This window comes from Exophiala aquamarina, assembly GCF_000709125.1.
Source record: "Exophiala aquamarina CBS 119918 chromosome Unknown aczIA-supercont1.6, whole genome shotgun sequence".
Taxonomy (NCBI): domain Eukaryota; kingdom Fungi; phylum Ascomycota; class Eurotiomycetes; order Chaetothyriales; family Herpotrichiellaceae; genus Exophiala; species Exophiala aquamarina.
The window spans coordinates 574692-592281 of record NW_013550582.1 but is presented as its reverse complement, the minus strand read 5'-3'; the positions used below and the strand labels follow the sequence as shown (position 1 = coordinate 592281).

At 50.4% G+C, this 17590-nt stretch overlaps 5 protein-coding genes across 5 annotated transcripts; 3 read left to right on the top strand and 2 right to left on the bottom strand.

The window, feature by feature from the left end:
* Nucleotides 1-2146: 2146 nt before the first annotated feature.
* Nucleotides 2147-3562, bottom strand: A1O9_07613 (uncharacterized protein; the record flags this gene model as incomplete). The annotated part of the gene is made up of 1 exon (XM_013403168.1): nt 2147-3562. One exon carries the CDS (start codon nt 3560-3562, stop codon nt 2147-2149), a length of 1416 nt encoding a protein of 471 aa, XP_013258622.1.
* A 699-nt stretch (nt 3563-4261) lies between these two features.
* On the top strand, nt 4262-7593 carry A1O9_07612 (uncharacterized protein; the record flags this gene model as incomplete). Its single annotated transcript, XM_013403167.1, has 1 exon — nt 4262-7593. One exon carries the CDS (start codon nt 4262-4264, stop codon nt 6938-6940), a length of 2679 nt encoding a protein of 892 aa, XP_013258621.1. The 3' UTR covers nt 6941-7593.
* A 3750-nt stretch (nt 7594-11343) lies between these two features.
* Nucleotides 11344-12262, bottom strand: A1O9_07611 (uncharacterized protein; the record flags this gene model as incomplete). Its single annotated transcript, XM_013403166.1, has 4 exons — nt 11344-11436; nt 11488-11976; nt 12030-12087; nt 12141-12262. 4 exons carry the CDS (start codon nt 12260-12262, stop codon nt 11344-11346), a joined length of 762 nt encoding a protein of 253 aa, XP_013258620.1.
* Nucleotides 12263-14946: 2684 nt separating this feature from the next.
* Nucleotides 14947-16179, top strand: A1O9_07610 (beta-lactamase; the record flags this gene model as incomplete). Its single annotated transcript, XM_013403165.1, has 1 exon — nt 14947-16179. One exon carries the CDS (start codon nt 14947-14949, stop codon nt 16177-16179), a length of 1233 nt encoding a protein of 410 aa, XP_013258619.1.
* A 661-nt stretch (nt 16180-16840) lies between these two features.
* On the top strand, nt 16841-17521 carry A1O9_07609 (uncharacterized protein; the record flags this gene model as incomplete). Its single annotated transcript, XM_013403164.1, has 1 exon — nt 16841-17521. The coding sequence occupies one exon, from the start codon at nt 16841-16843 to the stop codon at nt 17519-17521; it is 681 nt and encodes a 226-aa protein (XP_013258618.1).
* Between the last annotated feature and the right edge of the window lie 69 nt (nt 17522-17590).

Sequence of the window (17590 nt, the reverse complement as noted above, 5' to 3'; positions counted from 1 at the left end):
CGACACAGACACACGAATCATCAAAAGAAGGTGAAAAGGGCAAAAGGGCAAAGAGCAAGGGCAACCGGGCTGCAACGTTGCCTCGCTAGCCTTCCGTGGATCAGTAGGTCGTTACCCACTAACTAAGGCCCGACGCACCGTTATTGGGTGAGCAGGCAAAGGCGTGCCCGCTGAGTGGCACAAATTAACCATGACGCTCCAATTCCTGTCGGATGGGCAGGGCGCACGCGCACGCGCAGGCCCAGCGACCAGCATCACCAGTCAACCTTATGGGGCATGCGCAATAGGCCTATACCACATCCCTTCCCAGTCCCAAGGGGAGCAAGCACCAGAGAAGACTTGGACCCTAGGGCCTAGTGCCTCCGGCTCTGCTAGCACAGAGTACGGAGGATAACTTGAAAACAAATATCAATGCATTCATTCCCAGGTTTGATCAACACGTCACAACCTACATACATCACACCGACTGACTGTCCTAACCAGGGTCTCCAGGCATCTCGCATTCGTTGCAGGCAACGATTGCCACCTAGAGCCTTCCAGTCAGGCATCCTTCCGGCTTCTACGAGGGTGCTGCGCAGCCTGTGTTCCATCTTGACTTCCATTCCTTCTAGCCTACCATTGCTCCCCCCTTCGGTCTTCTATGCGTTCTTCTGGAAAGCCGCCCGCATTCCGATCCATTTCGCCATGCCATTCTCCTTCCCTCGGGTTTTCGTTTTCTTTCACCCTCTCACGTGCGACTGTCCCGCATTCTATCCACACCTTTGAGCAAAAGGTCCCCCTCCCATTGCCGCTGCTTCCAAAAGCCACTAAAGGACTCTGCAGTCTGTATGAGCCTTGTTATTCGACCAGGCCCTGCCGCACAAGACATCATGATGTGGTGCATGGGGTCCAACTCGTCTCACCAAGCCCTTTGCCCCAATTCCAGGTCCTCAGCCTATTATGGCATCCAAACGTTGTTTGGTCTCTCGCTTCAGCTTACCTTATTCTCCAACTGAAGCATGTCCAAGCCACACATCTGACGAGCAACACGATCTTCATTCCCACAAAAGGGTAAGAGTCACTTTCACTCGTCTCTTAATCAAGCCTGGCGCCTTGTATCAAGCCAGCTCCACTTTAACCACTTTCTAAGCAAGTGGACTCTAAGTCTGAATTGGCTGCGTTTTACTAATCCCCCATGTCTTGTCCAAGATCTTTGGGAAGCAATCTCATCACGCGGATGCTAACGTTGTCCGTTTACCACTGACACCTAGCTAACATATGGCTATTATGGAGGCTCTGGTGCACACTATGTAGATGCATGCTTCGGGGCCATGTTGCTCACGTGACATTGATCATCGGCCTCCCTGTCAACAGGCCCCCAGTATGCGAGCGGCGACTGTCAATCCAAGGACGGTTGACGAGGTACCTGGTATCTCCTATCTAGGTACAGTCCACGCAAGCAGGAGCGGTATGATGTTACTTGCCTCAGTGTGATGCGCTGTGAGTACCTGGTGGCCTGATTTCTCAAACTGGGAAAAATTCAACACACTACCAGTCGTTATAGTTATGTCTTGCACGGTCCTCCATTCCCAATTTCAGCTGCCATCAGGTAGGCGAATAATACAATGCACGTCGTTGCTCAATTTGCTCGGAGCGATTGTGCGGCATTCTAGAAGCACATCTTGTGGCAGGGGCACTTGACGCCAAGAAACCATCCATTTAACCGGCAGCGCTCCTTAGCTTCTGGAACATTGCTAGAGTAGGAAATCCTGCCTCTTTGCCGCTTGCGTTATTTTCGGAAAAACTCCCGGTCCACTCCGCACAGGCATGGCACGTGGGTCAAAGGAACATTTCCCATTTCTCAACCTTCAGTACCAACAGCCGGAGCAATGACATCCCAGGGCAGATGAAAAATTCTTCCGGCGACCAGTATCCATTTCTTGATGGAGCTTGCCACCGATTCGAGGCGAACACTCGAATCGTGATGTCAAAAAGTGGCTAACGTGCTCGGTCAGGCTTGGTTTCTGTTACCCTGCTCCGCAGCACATCACACGTTACAACCATCGCTGGCTCCACCTGGTAGAGGGATCCTATTTGCATGAGCGAGCAAGTTGGCCTTGAGCTCGTCACTCGAAGAGGCCTCTTCTTAGGGACTAGCACAGCCACTTCACTTGTCCTTTTTGCTGTCGGGTCCGTTGCACATGCGGACCCGGTATGACGGTCCTTGTTCTAAGGTCCCCTTTTCTAGTTCCCAACCCGCAGCCTGGACGCGATCTTTGATTGCCGGCCAGAGGGTACTGTTCTCATGAAGTGTTTGTTCGAGATATTTCAAGATCTCATCGTCCTGCTGGGGCATCATGATGGATTTTTGAGGATCCTCCATCCTTTTTGTCTTGTCTTTTTGTAGAGGTGAGTGAGAATTTGCGAGGCGCATCAAATGCAGAAATCCTTTCGCTTGAGTCACAACAGACGCGTCTTCTTTCAAAATGATGACTGCTTGCCCGGTTGTTATATCAGCCCATAATAAGTATTCCTCTTCGTGGAATACTTCCAATAGGCGTGCTAGCCTCTCGCCGGCAGTCTCGGGTCTGCCAGGAACACCAAGCTCTTTGAGACGCATGATGCGAAGCAACTCGTCCACAGACGCACCGACTTTGCAAGATGACAATAGTCGGCCCTCGGCTGTTCGCAGCATGTCACCTTTCCCTAGGATTCCTTCCTGTTTTCCTACCTCGTCTAAACTCTTTGTCTGTCCCTGAAGTACTCCGTCGAATAATATGACCGCTCTCTCAGTATTCAGAGTGGAAAGCCTCACACTTTTGACCGCCTTCCAGTTGCACCACAGATGCAACGCCAGAAGCGGTATCATGCAGCACCAGGTTTCTGCAATCCCTTCCACTTTACTAACAACCAGGCCACCCACCCACATCCCAATCAAGCTCACCACTGTTTCTTGACTGCCGTCCTTAGCATTAAGCTCACCAATGTTGCCTGCCTTTGCAAAGTGTGTGCTCAAGATAGCCTTGCTACTTCCGCCAGCGACCCCACATAGAGCACGACATGCGTTGCTCACGCATAACGTAATTGCTCGCCCAAGGATTGGCAAGTGTGGGCTGATGCAATCTAGAACAAATGCTGCATCATTAACAATGTCTGCAAAGAAACGATAGAACTTGACGTTCGCCTCGATTTGCTGTGAAAAACGGTCGGCAAAGGCTATGGTTGCGATCCGCCCGATGGTTGCCTGCGCAATGTACAATAACATCGTGGTAATAACAGAAGCATCCTCAGAGCCAACCCCCATACCAACGAAGACAGCGCGAGAGGCCAGAAGGCCAGCAATTGTAGAAGCAAATGCTTGTAATGAATCGTATATTTGATAAGGTGTGTAATCATCGGTCACACTGGAAGGATAGCCAGCGGGAAGAAAGGGGCTCAAGTATCGGTAGACTTGACATTTGCCATTATTCACAGTGTGTGCTGGGGTGGATAGCTCAAATCCACCGGTATAGGCGTCATATCTATAATTTGCTGTATTGTAGCCGGTGGTATCGAGTTCTTGAATTTGGATATCAATCGGCATCTTCGTGAGAAGAGCCAAGGGAGATGTTGGTTGGCTATGAGCTGCACTCCAGTTCTCACCATCGGCAAAAACACTCAAAATGGTCCCGCGAGAGCCGGAGGAAATGACAGCAAGAGAAGAACACTTCGGTCCACCTTGAATACAGGATTGGCAGTGAAATTATGCACAACATGCCGTGGAGAAGATGGTGGCCTTGTATGCTCATATAATCCACCCTAATTCTATACGGCGCGTCACTCCACACCCGATGACCATCGACTGAACCTCTTCTTTTCTAGGTCTTACGGCGGAGAGCATACCAGATATTTCTACCAGGTAGAGTGGATCAGGTAGTCAAAATGCTTCATCTCGTGAGGATGTTCTCAATGTATTGCGCGAGGTTAGACACAACATGCTCCTGACGAACCCCCCTGGCCTCAAAAGAACATTTTACATCGTCCGCAACCTGACTGCCCGAATACTGACGAACGCTCCTGCAGTTGGCGAAGGCAGGATCGAGTCATTCTTTCCATTCCTCAAAAGTATAGTTCTCCCTTCTTCTTATGAATTGCTTTTCCCATGTTCTGATTTTTTTGCCTCGTCTGTGTTGTTGTTTGACTCTGGCCACCCAATTCCATCAGCCTGCGAGCTTACTTGTCCTTGCATTCCTTTGACTTTCATCCCTCGCTGTATCCAGCCCCTACATCTGTTTTTTTCAATATGCCTTTTATCACAAAGCAGCTCTCCCATTTGATCTGCTGCGTCAGTTCCCAGCAGCCCGATGAAAGTGACCTCAACGCGAATCTGAACACCATGCAAGGGCATTCAGCCATATCTGTGCATCTCCCTCCAGACACTGTGCCTCATGCGTCTGGCAAGCGCAAGCAATCCACCACAGACAATGATATGTTAGAAGAGCTCTTTAGGTCGAGCTCCTCGGTACGCGGCTATCAAACAGCTTCCGAGTCAATGCATTTGCCGGTACCAAAACGATCCTCGTTCGACATAGATTTTAAGTTCTGTTCAAAGGATTCGGAGCCCAAGCCACCAAGTCGATTGGAGCAACTTGGAAGCCATATCAAACAGAGGATATCTGAGGGGAGACTGGGCATAACCAGTCCAAGGGGACCACCGGGTCTGAAAGAAGCCTCTCAAAATCCTTCCGATATCCATCCTTCTTCACTTGGTGTGGACATTGCGGAGGCCTCTATGAGTCAACACTCCAATGGCTTACTTGAGTTGCTCATGTCCCGTACAGGAACTGAGGGAGGATATGACAGTGACGCGAAGAGCATTCGAACCACAATGCTGAAAGGTGGCGACGCTACATTAAGATTGAGCCCTTTGCTAGCAAAAGAGCTTCCGAATTCTCTCGACATCCCAGTGACAGCTCGCCTCTCCCCCAGCCGTTCACTAGGAGGTGATATGCAAACTAAAGATGATGTTGAAAAGGCATCGATCGATCTTGATTTCCTTACTATTCCTGGACAGAAAATCTTCACAGAAGCCCTTTTGGCTGAGAAGGATTCTGCACCGATGATTGCACTACAGAGACTAAGCACAGGGATATCAAACGGCACAATCAAGCTACCAAGCTCATTCAACTCCAATAGCACGCTCAACCATATTGCGATGAGAGAAAAGGATCCAGCCAGCGTCGCAAGCCTGGCCTCTCCAGAGCTAAGTTACAGCACCGATGAACAAGTTGAAATCCTTTCAACCCTCAAGAGACTTAGCACTACTGTTACTGCAACACAAATGGACGGTGTGAATTCCAACCCTGACGATGGTGTTCGTGCCAGTATTGTATCAAATCTCGACCCAACCTTCATTGAGTTCATTGCAAAATTTGCAGAACTAGATCCCAAAAGCAATGATCTTGGCTCATCAGATCCGCACTGTGACCCTGGAACAATTTTCCTGCGTGAGAAATCCTCCGGCGACCTCCCTAGTCTTACCGACTCTGAACCCCAGAAAAAGGATGTCTCTTCTTCAAGAAATCTAACATCAGGACACGATTCAGATCAACTATCTGTGCACCTATTCAATATGCGCATTTCCCAAAATCTCGCCAGCCCTTCACTTATCGCTGTCTCTAGACCTACGACTAGTCATACCACGATATCACACCTCCAGCGACCCTCTATGGATGTGGCGATCCCAGCAAAGCGTCAGTCCGCTTCAGGTCACCTGTCATCTCGAGTCACTGCGGAACACAATAGACGCCCTTCCGATCCTCAAACTAGACGACTGTTCGAACTAGGGCACCAGGCCGAGAATATGCGATCTCAATGGAAGACAGTGACCTCATTTGGCAGTGGAGCTAGTGGACTGAGCTTCAAACCTAATCGTGTAGGAGATGATGGATCGTCATTCTACTGGAGCGATGGTGAAGTAGGTCCTGCCAATAATTCTCTCCGAAACTGTCCAGGGAGGAATATCAACAGCCTTGCGATTGGTGGAAGATCAGAGTCGGTCAGCCTCCCGGTAAGTTCCTCACTGAACAATATTGGCAACCCATCGGGAACAGAGGAGGCTACTTGGTTTGGCAGGAGATATTCGAATAAAGCCTCTGATTGTGGCCACGCTGGACTTGGAGTTTCCCCAAGAAGCAGAAGCACTAGTATGCCAGAGAGGGCAAAATTACAACCTCACGAATCATCGACCAGACACCGAGGTCGTAGGTCCACCAACGACGATGAAGACTTGAGCGAAATCAGCACGGGAGCTCTCGAAGACGCAAGAATAGAAAGATTGACAGAAATCAGCGCCCATGCAATATTGGATTCTCACAGTGAACCGATGAGCGAGCTCAATCACTCTCCGACCTTTGAAACAAGAAATTGGGATTTCTCCTTGGGAGACGCAGTCTCGTCGAATCGACGGCGTTCAAGCAATATCTTAGCACACTCGCTCAATGCTCGGACGCACTGGCAAAGAAAGGGATCAGGCAGTGGGGCGACTCACGACCCAAGTTCACCAGACTTTCTCTTTCTCGACAGCGCAAGTGACATGTGGCAACGGAGTTTCAGGCAAGCTGTAGCTAAACCACTGTATGAGAATGTGGGAGGGTTTCTGACCGCCCCTAAATATGACCGTGATGGGAGGCGACGAAGCTCTAAGACAAGCAGTTTGTCGAACGTTGACCGAGATGAAGTTCTTCCAGAAGAAAGCCATTCAGAAGCGAATTCGAAGAATGCAAAACCCACTTCCAGGCCAAATGGAGACGTGGAAGCTCAACAAACACTTCTGCAACCCTCACCGGTACAGACGGAGAACAACAAGAGAAAGAAAAGTTTCCTAGATATAGGTCGACGTTTCACAAGTACTATCCCTAACAATGATTTGGAGATTCGTCCTGGAACTACCACTCCCTTGAAGGACATCTTTGGGCTTTAGGGGCGTTTCCCGAGTCACGAGAGGGAAGTGCGGTGTGGCTCGGCCAGTGGGAAGGACGGGGTAGCAGTGCGAGATTTCATTGATATGCTGCGTGATGGCGAAAACCATCTCTCACCCTCGGTGGAGTTTTCAACATTGAACGCGTCAGGTGCAAACATCAATACTCCCACTCCAGGCTCATGGAGAACGTTGCCATTCGGGAGAAAGAGGCATGTTGAGAAAATGAAAAGCAAGAGCATGACTTTACCGCGCATCGCGAACCTGACTCCCACCAAGAATTCAAGCAGCAACAGGGGCGGGAATAGCCTTGCGGGCCGCTGGAAAAAACTCTACAGGAGCAGTAGCTGGGAATTACGAGCATATACTCACAACCATGGACATCGGAGCAGTATAGGTGCTGGTGCTATTGCCGAATACCCCGAACTTGAATGCATTCCTGGTATTGGTGATGGCGAAGAGTTCAAGCGTCCTGGACCTGGTAAGATCGATGGTACTGAGGATGGGAAGCAGTATACTTCTCAGCGGACCACAGAACGGGTGGAGTAAGTCTCCTGAGTGCTCCAACATTCGACAGCCAGGCTTGGACATGGACCCACCGTGATTGTGTGGGAAGTTTTGCTGCATTGAAGACTGATGTGGACCTACGGAATATGAGCTCTTAAACCCGTATTCATTTAGGATCTAGGAGCACACCGGCCGTAAATCAGATAGGAAAAGCATCCATAGAAAATGAATTTCATTGTAGAAACTATGAACAGGAATTTCCTGAAAGCTGAACGCAGCGTCCTCCCAGCAAAAAAGCACAGAAATTGTTCATTGATCATCACGTTGGCCGCCGGCAAAAACACCAGCATTGGGGATCCAGGTACCCGCCATAGAAAACCCAAAACCCGCCTCCCTTAAACCCCTTCACAAAACAAACCAGGCACCAAGCGTGAAGAGCACGAGCACCACAAATGCCGAGGCGGCGAGGTGGGAGGCGGCAGCGTGGGTGGTGCTGGCGACAGGGTCGATACTATGCACGCCGAAAGTGTAGGTATGCGACGAAGTGGCGTTTTCGATGACGCTAGAAGTCGCAGCCATGGAGGTGGTGTGATTGCCAATTGTGGTGGTGGACGTGACAGTGGAGCGCACAGTGGTCGTGGTGTGGATGGTGTAGGTCGTTGACTTGGTGGCTGTGAACGAGATGGTATGGCATGGTGAGGCGAGCGGCCCGTTGTCGCATGCCATTGGCAGACCAGGAACAGCTGGAGCGGCAGCGGTAAGAGTGGTGCCGGCATCAGCAGTGCAGAGCTTCACCACGTCGAGGAGAGCCATGAGGTGAGCGAGATGCACGAAGACGCGGGCCGGGCGGACTGCTGCGCGTGCGGCGCCAGTCGTGGCGGTCGTGGTGCTGGCTGGGACGGTGGATGGGCTGAGGGTCGTTCTCGGGGTGTGCGTGCGGTGGGGCGTGGAGAGGACGATGGAGGAAGTCTCGGACGAAGACGAGGACGGGAGAATGCCTGCGGTGCTGGTCGATGCGTTGATGGTGAGGCCCGAAGCGATGAAGGTTGAGATGTTGACGTAGCTGGAGCTGGAGCTGGGTGCAGGGCTAGGGTTTGGGGGGGTAAGGGGCGAGGATGAGATGTTGGTGTACACGGTGCAGCATAGGGATGCGTATGGATCGCCGTCAGTGGTAGATGCGGAGGAGTCAAATGGCACGACCGACGAAGCTGAAGCTGAAGCTGGTGAGGAAGGTGAAGCCGAATCGAAGACGGCAAAAGAGGATGGAGATGTGTTACCGACAAGCACAGAAGCTGTGATGGTAGTGGTTGAAACTTCAGACGACGTGCTGGTACTCACTGCGGTTTCGTTCAAGACAGAGGTGGTTTCAGAGAGAGTGCCGGACAATGGGGTGCTGGTTGGAAACGACTCGGTCTCAGTCTCGGTCTCAGTCTCAACGGTGGCAGCGGCAGACAAAGTGCTGCTGCGCGCAGCCTCAGTCCCATTGTTTGCTGTGCCACCAGTGCCAACGAAGGTGGTGGTGGTCGCTGTTGTGCGAGTGAGAATGGTTGTAGTGGTAACGTCTGTGGGGGCAGTGTCTGGTGTCTCTGAGTTGGACAAGGGAGCAACGATTGTGGAGGATGTAGTCTCGCCGATTGCAGCGCCAGCCGGGGATAGTGTGCGAGCGAAGTAGGTTGTAGAGGCGTTGGAAAAGATGGCAGGCGAAGGACGCAAGGGCAAGATACGACGGCTGCTGCGAACGAAGATAGAGACATTCCCATTGGGGAGATGGGCGGTGTTGAGGACGTGGTGGGCAGTTTCAGTGCTAACACTGGGGAATAGGCCGTCGCCTGGGATTGTAAGTTAGTTGACAATACACACAAGGACTTGATCGTCTTGGATAGACGTACCGGTAGAGGTAGAGACAGTGGTAGTACTGGCTGGAGTGGTCGTGACACAATCTGGAGATATAACATCGTCAATTTATTCCGGCCTTGGCATTTTTGTTTAAGGGTTCAGTTTGTGGGTAGTGCTCACTGTGGGTAGTGCTCAAGGGCCCTGAGGAAGACAAAGAAAGATCGTCAGCTGTAGAGATGTTAGCGCCGCTCGAGTTTCATTGTGGGATTGAGGCCTTCGCCTACAAGATGTGGTCTGTGATCCAAAGACAGCGACGGTCTTGAGAATGAAGACTGCAGAGGGCACGCCGTGCTTGATCCATGAGATCACAGTGGTGGTGGAATGGCTGCAGTGACGAGTGGCCTTTCGGTCTGGACCATCACTGAAGATTGAAGTGGGAACGGCAGGCAATGACAAGCTATTGGAAGCAGTGGAAGCAGAAGTATAGAGAGCAGAAGAAGTAGTTCCAGTCAGAGTAGTGTTGGTGTGGCCTGCAGAACTGTCACCAGCACCTGCGGCGCCAATAGCATTGCCGACACTGCTCAGAAGCAGGCAGGATAGCCAGAAGAAGATAGACTTCATCTCGTGATGAGCCTTTAGGACGGATAGAGACGAGGAAAGAATGGCTGTTTGCTGGTCAACGGTTGCTGCGTCAAGGGATTGAATGGAGTGAACGAATGAAGCGTGTTGTCAAGCGAGTGAAAACAAATCACCGTTGCGGTGCCAAAAGGAGGGTTATGTACTCTGTGGTGTGGCCTCCAGATCAACGAGGCTTCCGCTTGGCGACGGTTGTGGACGAGGCTGTAATATTCACGCTTGCATGATTGAATCACCGCTAGCGCCGGTAATGGAGTTGAACATGCTCATGGAAGTCCATCAAGTTGTTGTAGCAGCGGACGTTGTGCCAACAAGGTCCATCCAGTGGAAGTTATTGGCTGTCCTCCTTGTCTTTCTGCTGGAGACCGGAGGCCAAGGAAGCTCACGTAGAAGCCATCTAACATGACAGCAGACCGTCGTATCTGGTGTTTGCTCAGTGCGCCGCCACGAGTGTCCTCTTCCGGTTTGGCAGAATAGCCGGAGATATCAGGGGCCTAGGAGATGTGCCTTGTCTAAGCGGCCTTTCAGGAATATTTTTTATCGATATATCGCATGGATCCACCAGAGCTCTCTTCGAACGACTGCGAAATGATATCATGTCATCCGAAGTGGTGCAGCAAGTGTCCTGGGTTTGGGCATGCTGCTCACCATGCCCGTTTTATCAGTGTCTCAACACGGTTGTCTTCAGATTCAGGGCGCGCGGTCTGGCACAGAACGCCCACAGCAACAGAATGGCCCATAAGCACCAGATGCTCATACAGAAATGCGCAACGCCATTAGGAAACACATTCTCTCATCGACACAAAGGAATGCAAGGCCACTAGAGTCATCTTAGGACGCCCAAAGTGAGAGAAGGAGACAAGACACAAAGCGAGGAAGGTTGATGTGTCTACGCTCAAGGCTATTGGTGGGTCTGCCACGGGCGCGACCCTTGTATCTACAGTACGTATCTCCTCGCGAGGGGAAAAGGGGTTGATGATGGTGCCTGTGTAATTATCTCTGATCACACTTAGGCATTATCTAGGGGCAAAGTGATTTGGGGTCCAGTCGGGAGCCTCACCTACGCTTAAACGCAGTGTTGTCAATTAGAAATATACAGACTAGTAGCAAGCTCACCAATTGTGTCTTTCCACCAACGACACGGCTGCAAGAACAGATACAGTGCAGCACGACTAATGAAAGGCACGCCCAAAGTTCAAGCAAGATGGACGTAAAACGGATTGGTCATTAGGGGAATAGGGAGACGCCTGTAAGGGTAAGTATAGATACCCTCAGTGAACTAACCAAGCAGTGAGGCCGGGAGTGCATGCTTGTCTACCCTAGACGTACAACAACTAATGGATGCGATCGATATTGGACGCGACACTATTACCTAGGCATGTTCTAGCTTTGGTGTTGAATCTGGCCGCTCACCATCAGGCTTTATTTTAAGCTTTCAAATCTATCACCTGTGTTTCCGGAGTGACGACGCTATCATCCTCTGATCTATTCGCATGGTCTTCTTTTGTTCGTTGATCGAGCTGTAAAGCTGTGAATAACACTTTCATACGGCAAGGACGAGGTGAGCTTACCCAATGCATGCAGTAAAGACCGCACAGATAACAGCATACTGCAGCCATCAAGGCGATGGCGCCTTTCTTCCAGTACGGCGCATCAGCAGCGGGATAAAGGACGATACCCCACCACGTGTAGAGAAGCTGACCTCCAGTATTCATGGTATATAGGATGATGGCACGTGCTGCGTCGTCGCCACCTCTTCGAGCGATAACCCCTCCCCACCCGTAGAGAAGTGGATTCACCATAAACGACGTACCGCTGAGATAGAAGGCAAAGAATGTTCCACCGGTGGGGAGTGAGGGAACGACCAGCATCGCTCCACATATCAGCTGGAGAAGACCGGTTAGAATACCGACCTCCACGTTTCGTCTTGTCTTGTCCATATACACTCCAGCAAGGATCATTGACAAGATGGCAACCGCCTGTATACCAAGAGGGTACGTAGTGACGGCTGATTGGGGGAATTTGTCTTCAAAATGCTTCATCCAGAGCAGGAAGCAACCCTTGAAAAAGGTTAGCAGTGCTCATCGAAAAGGAATATTCCTTTGTGACACACCTGGAATGCAAACGCCTCTATCATCGCTGACAAGACGGAGAACATGGTCAAGATATAGCTGGACGAAGTTAGTGGCTTCATAATCTGATCAGACAAGCGCTCTGGACGAACATTGTAGGCTTCGTCAGGACTCGTTTGGCCAAAGATTTGGGTTTGATCTTAGTGCTTTCTTTAATGATAGGTGGTAGACGGTTGATTGCGAATTGGACCTCCTCCTTCGAGAGGTAAGGCATATTTGTTTTCAAGGGCGTGTTTGGAAAGAAGATCTGTTCAATCAGTATATCAAAAGCGCACCAGCTTTCAGGCTGAATATCATGGAACTTACCAGGCCAAAAATACCAACCGGCATTCCCATAAGACCATCTTTTCGTGAGTCAGGATCAAGTGCACAAGAGACAGTACCGCGATTCTGCAGCGTGGACTAACCAATTATGAACACCCATTGCCAGCCGGCCATATCAGCGTGGCCGTCCAATGTCTTGCGGACAGCTGTCATCATAATGCCAGCAAACAGTGATCCAAATTGTCCAATGGAAGTGAATATGGACGCTCGCTTGGAGATTTCGTCTGCTTTGCTACAAAGACACCTATTAGCACCGAAGGAATCTTCATTTGCACACAAATTGTACATACTACCACGACCCAATGATAAACATGGTCCCACTGTAAAGGCTTGCTTCGAAGAATCCTTGCAGAAAGCGGACTGCGGCGAGCTGGGCAAAATTGTTGCATCCAGCACAGGCCATGGTAAGGCCAGACCAGATAATAACAGTTGTTGGGATCCAGATCCGAGGTTGCACTTTTTGAAGGATGAGAGCATGAGGAATTTGACCAACGAGCATACTAATTTCGAAGTGAGCCTCTGACATATGGACCATTTGAAGGGCCTTACCCTGCTCCGAAGATGGAGAGTAGCAGGCTGTAATCATTTTGCTTCAAAGAAAGACTTTCTTTCATACCAGCCACCTGTTGAGGGCTTCAGCAAGAATGCAACTCCTCTGATACTAGCGGACTCACATAGGCATTTGCAAGCGCATTTCGATCTGAACTCATCAACAGGCTGTAGTGACACTATCAATCGATGAAGTCTTACCAAGGTAGTTCAGGAAGTAGCACAGGCAACAATACGCCTAGGGATTCAGTATACATTATTCTGGTCCAGTGTCGCTACTCACAACAATAAAGAAATCTACTCAAGTTAACATAGTTGCATATAATCTCGAGTAGTTATGCTTACCCAACTTCCATATCAACCTCTTCTCGAGCACGGAAGCACGACCTTCGCCCATGATGAATCTTGAAGGTGGCCTAGAGGTCTCGATTCGTGGATCTAAGATCAAATAGAGTAAATCCAACCAATATCACACGTCTGAGGGCACCGACGGGGGAGGTGTGATAGGTGCTTGTGGCCCTCCATCATCCATATGGAGGGGGGTAGCATCGGTTATATCAGATCCAGGATTATCATTATCAGATGCAAAAGTTTTCGGCAATACATAACTGTATGAAAATCTCCAAACTCAATCTTATCAATCTATTTGGGTGCAGTGCAGCGGTGCAATTGCCGATAAAAGTGTGTGAGTGGATATTCCAAGGTACAGTAGCAGACCTTGTGGATGATGGCCAAGATGTGGTAAATTTGAGAACCGCTGATTTTACCACTTGGCGACGTTTGTTTGCTTCCACGGAAGTAATTGGTACATGGGATTCGGTGTTTGAACTTTCAGCAGAACGCGCCAATAACCGGACAAATGTCGATATCGCTCATTTTACCTCAACCCATTTCGTTGCCGTGCTCGAGACGAGGTGCACTCCGACTAATATCTCTCAAGGTCGAGTTGATATAGATTTACTAATTGGGCGTTTGAATCTTGTTCTTCAAGTGTCGGGGATTGATCGCAATCGTCCATCCAAATTGGAGAGCTGCCAACTGATACTCTGGGTGAATGCTTCCACCATCTGAATTGAAATTCTCGGCGATAAATATCGGCCAAAATTCGCCGACGCGGCGTGGCTATTTCAATGGTCTCCATACCCTAAAGGGAAAGACTTGTTGATAGCATTTGATGATATATAACGCCAATCCTTCAGAGCGTATCGACCATGACTAACTGGAACAGGAAACCGTCTACCTCGCCAGAACTGAATAAGGCCGCCCGATCTTGTGGATGAATATGTTAATGCCGCTTCGGTTATCATCTCTTGGTTTGATGGAATCCGCCTCTTTCAAAGCTGCAAGTAGAACGTACCCCATACTTGATTCTGGGCACACCGGCTACTCGATCGGATGCTTGTAGTGCCTGAAAATCTTTTACTCGTAGTTCGAATAATCAGTACAAGTATGCTGGAAAGTCCTGATGGTGACGCTGATAGATCCAATACTCTCATGCTCAATCCTATTGGATGGTTTGCCTAAATAGCTGACCTCGCGGGGTTTTTGTTTAGGTGACGGAGCCTTGCGATCCCAGTCTCGTCTTCAAGGGGTTAGTCCTACGGGACCACCTCAAAGGTCCAAACACATATCCCAGACAAAGAACTCTTCACCAAGCTACCACTCGTATGCATGTAGTCCTATAGAGAGACTTGGGTGTATTCGATGTGTGCCCAGTAGAAATTCCTCGAACGATGGTGGCGCCTGGTGGTTGAGAAAAAGATCAGGCTCTGGACAGGCCAGATGACAGATGAAATAAGGCGCCCAATAAGTTACTCATAGCTTTCAGAACCCCTTCTCACCTAATTGATGATAACCCTACGCAGGCAACAGTCGAACTTTTCGTCGACATACCACCTCATTGCTTTCCGTTACTCGTGTGCGGTTCCGATATTCAGAGCAAAGCACCATTCCGGAAGTCTTAGAATTCCGTACCTGCCCGTTCCCCGCGTTCAATTGAAGGCCGATTGACTTTTCGTCTGCAGAATGGGCGACGACATCGAAACTGTCTTTCAAAAGGCCATTGATGCCGGAAATATCAACGGTGTTGTTATATGTGCCACCGATGCCGAGTGTCGCTTCGTCTATAACAAAGCTCTCGGAGAGCGGACCCTGTTGTCGGGAGAAAAGCGGTCCCAGCGGCTCGATGACGTCCTATTCCTCGCGTCGGCGACAAAACTAATCACAACCATTGCAGCTCTGCAATGCGTAGAGGATGGCTTGTTGACCCTCACTGGCGACATCTCCTCCATCGCTCCTGAGCTTGCCTCCAAGCAAGTGATGACTGGATGGTCCGCGGATGGTGAAACTCCATTGCTCGAGCCTGCCGCACGCCCAATTACGCTCGAGATGCTGCTCACGCACAGCTCCGGCCTAACCTACGACTTCATGAACCCGCTTCTGGGACAATGGAGCCAAAAGTTTAACCAGCCACAAGAGGGCAAAACTCGAGGAGTGGAGGAGGCATTCAGCTACCCGCTTGGTTTCCACCCGGGTGACAGCTGGATGTATGGTACTGGGCTTGACTGGACTGGCAAGATCATAGAGAGAGTAACTGGGGGGACCCTGAGCGAGCACATGCAAGAACGCATCTGTGGTCCATTGGGCATTACCGATGCCCAGTTCTGGCCGGTCACGCGTGAGGACCTGCGCGCACGCATGATTGATCTGAATCCAGGAGACCCTGAGGGCCTCGGCGTGGCAGTAGCCGGCAGCAACGGTGACATGAACAAGCGCAACCGTGGAGATTTTGGTGGGCATGGCCTGTACATGCCGGGCTCCGAGTACATCAAGGTTTTGCATTCGCTGCTGGCCAACGATGGCAAGCTGCTTAAACCAGCCACTGTCGATGATATGTTCAAACATCATCTCAGCGTCAACGCTACATCAGGACACCAGGCTGCACTATCTAGCCCTGCGGGCCCATTCTTCCGTCTTGGAATCGACCCCGATGTCAAGGTGGGCCACGGCCTAGGCGGCTTGCTCACACTCCAGGATATTGAGAATTGGTACGGTGAGGGTACATTGAGTTGGGGCGGAGGCCTGACGCTCGCCTGGTTTATTGATCGCAAGAATAACTTGTGTGGCATCGGTGCTGTACAATCTCCGCTGCCAGTGGATCGAGAGGCGGTGACCGCACTGAAGCAGACATTCCGCCGTGGCGTATATCATAAGCGCGCTGCGTGGCAGCAGCAGCAGCAGCAGCAGCAGCAGACATAGGGGCAAGGGGCGGTATAACCACCTACAAAGCAGAAGAGACTGGCGTAGCGTTCCTGGCTCCATCGGTTCGACATACGCCGAATAAGGGTCAAACTAGGAACATTTCTAGCCGCGAAACAAAACCCAGCTGTATTCCCAAAAAAACATAATGATGATCATTCTATCTGATGATTCTGATCTAACAAACATCCACTCATCTCGAGGCTAGGAACATCCGCTGTTCCAACGCCGTCTTTACTGACGTAGATGCAATATTATCAGGCTGAATCGAACATCACAGAGAGAATACGGCGCAGTATCACGCTCAGCCAGACTTGAGAAACTGCTAAATCCATGGCCTGGTATTGACATGAGTAACACATTGGCCAAAGTGAGGATGAGAAAGGGAGGCAGTCAAGCGACAGTTTAGTTAAAGCGGCAGGCCGAGGGGCGCTAAGGGGAGGGGTTTTCAAGGGAGGGCGCTCTCGCCTCACTCAGTCACAGGTACCTTCGCTTCATCGAGGATCGTAGTAGTCTTTGAGCACAGTCCATGCTTCTCAACGTCTAGCGAAAAGGCAGAATGCCATGAATTTGGGAGCAACTAGATGACGCAGGATTGTGCCCAAATTGGTTGATTAATGAATGCCACCAACACAACCAGCATAACCACACTCCTCAGAAGATGGCCTCTCATTCCCATGAGCACTCTCACGCTCATGAGGAACATGGGCACGGTCACGGCGGTCACGGAGACCACCACGACCACTCTCACGACTTGGAGCCCGCGCTTCAGTCAAACCTTTACAAACAAATTGAGTTCGAAGGCATCGTCACACTCAACGAGGCTGAGTCGCGATCAGGCGCGGCAATAGTTCAGAAGACATGGGATGAACGACTGAACGACCAACCAATACTTGAAAGCGATGCAGATGAGCAGATTTTGATGCACATTCCTTTCGCAGGATCATGCAAACTGTATTCAATACTCATCCGTACTTCCGATTCCGACTCGGCTCCGCAGACTCTGAAACTATTTCGCAACCGGGATGACATGGACTTTAGTACAGCGACCGACCTCAAGGCTACTCAAGTTATCACTCTACCACGAAGCAATGATGTGGCGGATATTCCTCTGAACCGCGCCCTTTGGAACGGCACGACATCCATTAATCTTTTTTTCGAGGACAACCATTCTGGAGGAAGTGAAGATGTCACTAGAATCAGTTATTTAGGCTTCAAGGGGGATTTCATGGCATTGAATCGCGAACCGGTCAGCGTGCTCTATGAAGCGGCTGCAAACCCGAAGGACCACAAGGTCATCCAAGGCCTGACAAACGTGGGTCATTCTACGCCAGGACAGTGAGCGAAGAAGACTAGCTAGTTGTCACTTGTATTCATCGGCGGATATATTGCTTGGTGGGAAGAAAGAGCA